The sequence below is a fragment of the Mesitornis unicolor genome, unplaced genomic scaffold (assembly GCF_000695765.1).
Source record: "Mesitornis unicolor isolate BGI_N332 unplaced genomic scaffold, ASM69576v1 scaffold32247, whole genome shotgun sequence".
Taxonomy (NCBI): Eukaryota; Metazoa; Chordata; class Aves; order Mesitornithiformes; family Mesitornithidae; genus Mesitornis; species Mesitornis unicolor.
This window is the reverse complement of record NW_010198935.1, coordinates 1-8,558: the sequence shown is the minus strand read 5'-3', so window position 1 is coordinate 8,558 and position 8,558 is coordinate 1. Positions and strand designations below refer to the sequence as shown.

At 40.1% G+C, this 8,558-nt stretch overlaps 1 protein-coding gene across 1 annotated transcript in view; it reads left to right on the top strand.

Moving 5' to 3' along the window:
* Positions 1-4,437, top strand: part of MTFR1 (mitochondrial fission regulator 1) — a 16,061-nt gene extending 11,624 nt beyond the window's left edge. Inside the window, exons 4-7 of the mRNA XM_010189311.1 lie at positions 517-758; positions 2,169-2,421; positions 2,599-2,767; positions 4,378-4,437. Of these exons, the coding sequence (XP_010187613.1) occupies positions 517-758; positions 2,169-2,421; positions 2,599-2,767; positions 4,378-4,437 (724 nt within the window). The remainder of the gene's footprint in view (positions 1-516; positions 759-2,168; positions 2,422-2,598; positions 2,768-4,377) is intronic.
* Positions 4,438-8,558: the final 4,121 nt, after the last annotated feature.

Genomic DNA, 8,558 nt, shown 5'->3' with positions numbered 1-8,558 from the left:
TCTTTCCCATTTACTGATAAGCAGCCTCTGTGCCACTAAGCTATTTCACATACTCTACACTTCCAACACTGCTAAAACGGAGGACTATCCACTCAGAAGTCTAAAAAGCACAAAAATGTGCTGTGGAACTAAGAAACTCTTCCTTTTTCTTCAGAGGAATCAAATACAAGTGACTATTTGCAGCCCATGAGGAGAAGTGGTAGCATTTGGAAAAAAAAATTAAATCTTAATTCAAACAAAAAATACAACAGGTATGAGGCAGAGAAATATATTGGAGGTGAGGGGGAATGTGTTCCTTTTTTTCTCCCAAAATCAAGGACTCCACAAAAAGCTGGCTAGAGAAGTACAAGAGCTTGTCATGCTCTTGTGTACTTTAAGCTATATAATGTGATTTGTGTAAAGCCAAATTTAAAGTCAAGCCTTCAGCTTGCATTTCTGGTTTGTACATAACGGTGCTTTAGTTTTTATCTACAGCACAGCCTTTAAAAAAGGAATCTCGTGATGTTTTTGCTACAGGTCAGAAGTTTGGTCAGAACCAGCCCAGCCTCTTTCAGGTGAACTGCATCATTCTGGAAGGTCCTCACGCAGGCAGACGTCTTTACAAAACCCCTCGGAAGAAGAACTAGCATCCAGGAGCACTGTGACTGCAAACGAAGAAGCTTTGCAGAAGATCAGCGCTCTGGAAAACGAGCTAGCCACTTTAAGAGCACAGATAGCCAAAATCGTCATCTTGCAAGAACAGCAGAACCTGACAGCAGGTATTAAATTTGCCATACTCTGAGTATAAAATAGTTAATGAATTTGTCCCTTTTACAGTTAATAACATGCTAATTCATTTTTGCGAGATACTGCAACACTGAACACTTCTCCATATTGTTTTGGTTAGTCTGATAGACAGACATAGCATCCTAACCAAGGGATGCAGAACAGGTCCTGAAGACAAGGGCCCTGCCAGATTTTCTGTATTTTCTAGTATTCGAAAAGTCTTCGTGTTTATGTGAAAATCTGCCAGAATTCTGAGCCTGTGGATGAGTGAAGAAGTATTAAACAGCTTTCAGAGCAAAGCTCATGATAAACATGCTGGCGTAAACCAAGCTCAAAGAATGTGACTTAATTGCTAACACTTAAGTCTTCCTATCCTATAATGAAATAAGCTCTCTGATAGCACAAAGTAATCATCCAAGATTATAATCATACAGGATATACAAAAGCTAATTACGCTTTTGGAATGTGTAATATACATCCCAAGTTTATGAAATAAATTACAGGAAAGGAGATGAATTATTTGCTGGAACTATCTCTGGGATCAAACACATTGTCCAGATGGAACCAGAAGTGGTGCACTCTATCTGGTAGTAAACAGAATAATTCTCTTTCCCCGAGTTTCTTTCTCATTTTTCCTTCACCTTGGAGTGCCTCCAGTTCTAAGTCCACCATATCCAGATATTAGTGGGATGTGACCCTTGTCAACTGGAGATGGCAGCCATTCTGTTTCACTCATTCCTGAGGTCACTTAGCAAATAAAGGTTTTTTTCTATGTTGATGTATAAAATTATATTATGGTTCTTCAGATGCTCTTAGTTTTATCTGACTGATAGCAGTTACTTTTGTTTTTCCTTAACTCTTCGTATCAAAGCTATGCAGTAGTTTTAAGGATCACGTGTTTTCACTCTTGAATCGTAATTATTGTGAGGGTTTTGTGAAATAACTCATTTTTCATCTTTTTCCCTTTACCTCTATTTATTAAGGAAATTAAAATTTGATTTTATCATCTTTACCTCCCTCTTCTGGTAGAATATGGTAATGACACTGGCTGTATGCCTACATGTACACAGAATAGAGACTGCTGATTTCAAGATGCATCTGAACAGAGGTTTATTTGTTTGTTTGTCAAGTTATTACTGCTGTTATGTTTATAATATCAGTTTTTACCTGAAGAGTTCAGGAAGCTCAAAATCAAGATTATCTTGAGAATCTCAGCCTTCAGACGTATGATTAACTGGCCCAAAAAAGTTTTTAACCTCAGAGGGCTCAATTTAAGCACTACTTGAGCTCTGGAATGTACATTTTTAAATCTTGTATGGTAAATTCTTATTTGTGATTGTTGGAATGTGTGAGATATAAAGGGATTTACAAGTAGACTGATGTGTAACACGTTTTATTTGTAGCTGGGTCAAGTCCAGTTGCTTCAGTGACTGTCCCTGTCGCGCCTCCACCGCCGCCGCCTCCTCTGCCACCCCCGCTCCCTCCCCCAGGTCTGCAGCCCAGCAAGTCTGCGATTGAGCTCATTAGAGAGAGGAAAAACAGAAAAACAAACTCTGACCAGAGTCTGACAGAAAATGGGCCAAAGAAGTCTGAAATACCAAACATGCTAGAAATCCTCAAAGACATGAACAGTGTGAAACTACGCTCAGTGAAAAGGTAAGAAATGTAAATAAATATCAGCGTATTAACATTTGCTATAATTATTTATGACCCAGAAGTATTTCGAGGTGAGACAGATGCTGATGTAACATCCAACAAACAGAATGCAAAAGCATTCACAACTTTGAAAGCTTTGTTCTGGGCTATGTTAATGCTTCTCATGTTCTCTTCTAGATCATCAGAAGGTACCAAATCTAAAGTGGCTGACCCTGCGGATCCCGCAGCATTGATAGCAGAAGCACTCAAGAAGAAATTTGCGTATCGATACCGAAACGACAGCCAAAGTGAAGTAGAAAAAGTGGTTCCAAAGACTGAGACAAAGACGACGACTGAGGTAGTGCTGGTGAGTATTGCAACTCTGAACGTGTGCTGGGACTAGATCATAGTTGTCATGAAAGCCAATGTGTGTCGATACCTACGAGTTAGCATCCCTGTACACAAAACCCTATGAAGTACTGCTGATATGCCAGGACTTATATGTGTTTTTAGTATTAAGTCTTAAGATTGTGTATTCTTCTGGCCCTAGGTTTAATAAGCTCTGTTATATTTTTCTAACTTGTTTTTTTAAACAAAATGGTTCTCTGTTGCCACAAGCATGCGATAATCTGAAAACTCAATTCCTAAGGGTTTATACAAGGATCAAATCTGAAGAGTTTGCCTGCTGCTACCAACCTTGGCCATTCATGAAATTTTGAAGCAGGGTCCTGAACCATGTCCGCCATTCCTAGAAATGCAGAAAGAAAATTGTTCAGAATACCTGCCCAATCTTGGTATAGGGAGTTTCTTCTAATAATTGGAAATGCTGAGTAAATAAAAGCAGTTTCTTTATAGTATGAGAATGTTAAAATGAAATTATATTTGAAATCCCCATTGTGGTACAAGTTAACGGCTTTTAGTTTATTTCAGATTGATTTGAAATTAAAGTAAGGGGGTTTTAAGCAGTGAATGTTCAAGATGCAAGTTTCTAGCAATATACAGGTACTTAAAAAACAGGCAAGTATAGGTCAGTTTTGTTAGCAGTCCTTGAAGCCTTGTGCTATAGAACCAGGAGTTATTTTTCCCTTTTGTATTTTGAAAAATGCACGTGAGAACTCCAGAAGAGCTGGCTGTGGTCTGAATTGATTTCTGAGGAAAGTAAGATCCCCAAGCCACAAACCTTACAACTTCCAAGTAGTTCAGCTTATTCATGCTGGCTGACTTGGGTTTGGTTTAGGCTTTTAAGGTATATGCCTGTGATGTTCAGGCTGTTTTTCATAACTGAAAGGCTAGATGCTCCTCCAGAATCAATCACTTCCCCTCCATCCCCCCCAGCATCTATGGGGCTTTAAGGAAAAACATGAGTTGGCACAGTTTTATTCACACATGGGTTTTTTATGGTGTTCCAATTTTGAAATTTACAGTCCATCTTCTGAGATTAAGGATCATAAAGTTCTCAAAAGCTAAGAAATTGGAAGGATTTAATTTGTTAAATGACAGGATGTTGATCTGTAATGAGCTAATAAACATCTGTCTTCAGTTACTTATTAGTAAGTAGCTTCTTTGCTAGATCAGCCCATGTATGACATTCTTGTACGAGAGTTTTTAAAAGGACTTGCACAAAAATGCAGGACAGAATAGAAATGCTGTTAAACTCCCACCAGAGCAAATTGGTTGTCAACTTCTAAAGACAACTGCATCTGCCTGCTAATTTTGCTGGGGTAGAGCAAACTCTCTCTACTCAGAGCTGCTTCAGCAGATGGTGCTGCCTCATCTGAGCCATTTCAGTGATTGCTGACACGAGTTTCCCTTCACTTTGTGGCTGTGGAGTGGGTGAAGTCCACCTGTGATGAAGCAGGTATTAATAAAAGAAGCTGTCTCTGCCCAAATTCTAGTTTGACCTCCAACTTGGATGGGTAACGATTTAAGTAGGTTTCTGTTTAAAGCAACCTGATGTGTTTCTGGTTTCCTTCTCAGTTTGGACCGCACATGCTGAAGTCTACAGGGAAGATGAAGACATTAATTGAAAAATCTTAATGTATTAAAGATCACTACATGAAAGACTGTTCAGCTGTTTTGTCTGAAATCTTTTATGTTGCAAGTAGTACCAGTACTGAGTGGCCTCTCACAACACAGGGAAAACCTACTGTGACAGGTAGAACTGAGGCACTAAACATGTTTGTATGTAATATATCAAGGGGAATAAATTTGACTGTTATACTCAGGTATTAATTTTGTATTCAAACCTGGCATTTTACTCAGACTTAAGTGGTGGTTTTAATTCATTAACACTAAGTTATCTATACACCGTTCTTTGTGCATAACTGACCACCTTAAAAATGTATACATGTTAGCAATGATAGTGATACACCCTTAAGTTAATATCCATCATCTGAGCTCTAACTTGCACTACGTTTAGTTTGATACTGGTTTTTTGTCAAAGTCTTTCTTTTAAACTTAAGTTTTAGCAAACTTTTAACCCAGAGAAAACTTGAATACATTCCGCTTCCTACTAAATGAAGTGAAAACTTAAAGCTGCTGCAGAGGTCATCTGGTATAAGACACTTTAAGTAGTACCACATTATATGCAGCGTGGTTGAGTTGTGAGCTTGCAAGAGTAGGAGAGCAAAACCTACCAGTTTCATCCTGTGGCCAATGCAAAGAGTGCATGACAAGTGAGTAAATCATGCTGTGAGAGCCCCTGTGCATAGGTAGTCCAGTTCATCTGAGGTAACCAGTAGGGGTAGCAGCAGTGAGACAACTGATGTCAGAGTTATGTGTTAACTAGTGTAGAAGTGGTATAGCTAAGAAAAAAAATGTACAAAGTACTGTGGGGTGCAAGCTGCCAAAAGCATAGTGCTCATCTCAGCTGTGTGAAGAGAGAAATCCTCATGGACACCTTTAATCCCCAGCTGGGGGATAATAGATCCAGCAGATGGGGTCTGCACAAGCCCTTGTGGTCCTGCTTGCAAAGCAGAGATGGGACAAGAACAGAACCTGCTTTTCAGGGGATGCCCTTTTGGGGTCCTCCCAGGGCAGCTCTTTGCTGCCAGATCTGTACAGACCTGGTTCATTTACCAACCCCCAGAGCTCATGTCCCCAGCCAAGGGGACAAGCTGAAGATAAAACTGAGGTTGAAAAAAGCCATTTAGGAACCAGAGAGCCACAACTTTATTGCACAGTTAAATGAAGCCAAGGTTTGCTCTGGCTATAGATGAGCGTAGAAAAAGCAGAGTCTGGGTATTTTGGTGTTCCAAGTTGCTGTGGCTGCTGGAACAGTACAAGTGCCTCTTGAGCTTCTGTCTCCTAGGAAAAGAAAAAGCAGCACTTCTTAAAGACAGCTGAATGGCTCTAGCAGGGTTACGGAGGATGACAGACGCTTTGCTGCTTACAACTGGAATGGAGATTGTAGGATGGAGGAGGATGTTTTCTGGTGTAAACTTGAAATGGTGTTAATACGTACACAAGTGGAACTTCTTCAAAACACTGCCATCAGTCTTACTGATGGGCCATTAAACCTTTGTGTTCTTTTAAATGCCTTTAAAACACCTTTTTGAAAGTTAATTTTGGTTTCAAGTTTTGTATTTAATGCTCTATTGCCAATATAAAATTAAAAGCAGTTAAAATAAACATTGTGGGTGTGATTTGTGGTGCCCTACAAACTCTAGCAGCCACAATAATGTACAGTTTACATTTGTTATAGAGACTATAAATTAATGCAGTGACAACCTGTATCTCCTTCAGGACTGGAGTACTTACCTTGCCATACGGCAGGAGTCAAGAGAATGAATGAGTTGTAGCACTGAACTCAGTTACACTCAGATTAAAAAAAATAACTTATCAGGAACAAGTTAGTTTATGCCTCACCACAAGCTTAGCAAGGTTCAACCATCTCTCCATCCCCTGGTACGCAGCTTCAGAACAGCTGGCCCAGAAAACCTGCTGAAGTCCTTGTCATCCTTCAGAGAGGCAAAACCTGTTGTAAGTATCTCAACCTACTGCATTCGAACTCTAACATTGGCAATAATTACTTCACTGGACTGAATTATATTAGCTGTAAAATTCAGGACATCACTTGACCTATTAAACTAGGCTAAAACGGGGGGGAAAAAAACCATACTAAACATTTACAGTTTGAACTGCTGATGTGAGGTGCAGGTATCCAGCACCTCAAAAATACAAAAAAACATGGCAAGCTTTATTTGTGATGTAAAATTACAGCAAAAGCAATGTCATCTGCACAAGGAAAAAATAACAAAGCTGCCATCAAATAATTTATTCCATACTTTTCTGTACCTTAATTTGTATCTTTCTACTTGAAGTCCTTTACATGCACAGTGCCACTGCCCACAGAAAAGCGTCTCAAGCAGAAGGGCTCAAACACTGGATGTTCACACACGCTGGGCAGAGACCTTGGACAGAACCCAGGGCCAGTTTGCATCTGGCCATGTGTGTGAGCAAACACCCTGGGCCTCCAGGAGCTGATCTGTGGATTAAAAGCGGTTATGGTGGGGACCTGGCCTCATCCCATGACACCTTTGTAGACCCACAGGGGCATTTATATTGCTGTTGAGGCCCCGTCTTTAAACCAAGCCACATTAAAACAAAATAAATACCCGAGTCACAGAAGACATCATCAGATACTGATTTCTGTGGTTCTTTTGAAAACAGCTGCAGACTTGGAATAGGCATTATTAAAAAGCATCAGAGAGGAATCAATACTTCTCCACAGCTAACCCTGTGAATCCATGGAGGCTGTAAGGAAGCTGAGCTGCCGTCTGTAGTAAGTCACTCACACACAGCCATTACCTCCTTGTCCCGACAGCTCCAAACACCCTGGCAAGCATCGCCCTTCCAAAGACAACCTGTTCAAATACAGCCTTTCCGATACTGCAGGTTACCACCACAGCTCCTCATCCCATTCGATTCTTCTCGGCTGAGACCGACAATGGCAAGAACTGGCGCTGACAGCAAAGGAAGGAGGCTCACGCAGGTTCAAAGAAACGGTTTCATTATAAATTTATTTCCTTTAACATGGCCACTTTGAGATTAGTGATACTGCTTTCAGGGAACATCAAAGAAGAATAAACAACTCAACTTTAGAAGGGAAACAACCAGGTAAGTCAGGATTTGCTTTTCAAACAGTAAAAGGCCAAGCAGTAAGTTTTGGCATACGAGGACTAGTTTTCCAAATCGAAAAGTTGGCTTAGTTTTACAGTGGAAGCTGACTGCAACCTTAGCTATCTTTCCATAATGCTGGACTCGGTCGTAACTTAAATGTACAGGAGCGTAACGTGAAAAAAGATTTGTTTTTATTAATTAAAAGTTAACAGCAACAGGCACATATTAAAATGAATATGGCAAAGCCTTTACAAATGGCTTTACGCTGAAGCTCTCTCCCAAAAATGGCTGTTGCAACAAACTGTAAACAGAATTAATAAACAGTCTTTTACAATAATAACAGGGAAATACAAATGAACTAAAAGAAAGCACCAGTTTCTCAAACTAGATTACAGTTGTGCTTACTGTACTTAAAACAATGTAAAACAAATTACAAAAATGGAATGTTCTAAGTTTAAAATTAGTCCTTTAATTTTGTCCTACAAAACGTTTTCTCCTTTTCCCATCAAAACCCCATTAGTGGGTAATGTTTCAGTAGAGGGAGGAATACGTAAACAATGCACTTTTTTTTTTTATTCTTTTTTCTTCAAATCAAAAACAAATTTGGTCACTTAGCTTTGTGCATAGTTTAAGGCATCTGTAGCAACTTGTTACAGTTTCCTCCCCAGTGTGGCTGTTCATGAAATTGTCACATTCTAAAAGAATAAATTAAGGAAAAAAAAAATAAAGTCAAAATGTTGCCGTTCAAACCCTTCCCGGTACCCTCCCGCCCTCCCCCGTCCCAAACATACTCACACACCCACACGTACACGCACGCTGCAGCGAAAGGGGCATTTGTACCCTTGTTCTGAAGGACACGCCTCCCATCCCACTTTATTTCGGATTGGCAAATACCCTGAGCTGATTATGGTGTTTCGACATTCCACCTTGTTCTTGCATGTGCAGTTCAAGTGTACAAGAGCGGAAACAACATGCGATGTTTCCACTGCGGAATCGCAATGCAGTTCGGACGCTTCCCCCCATTCCCGCCCCCTCCC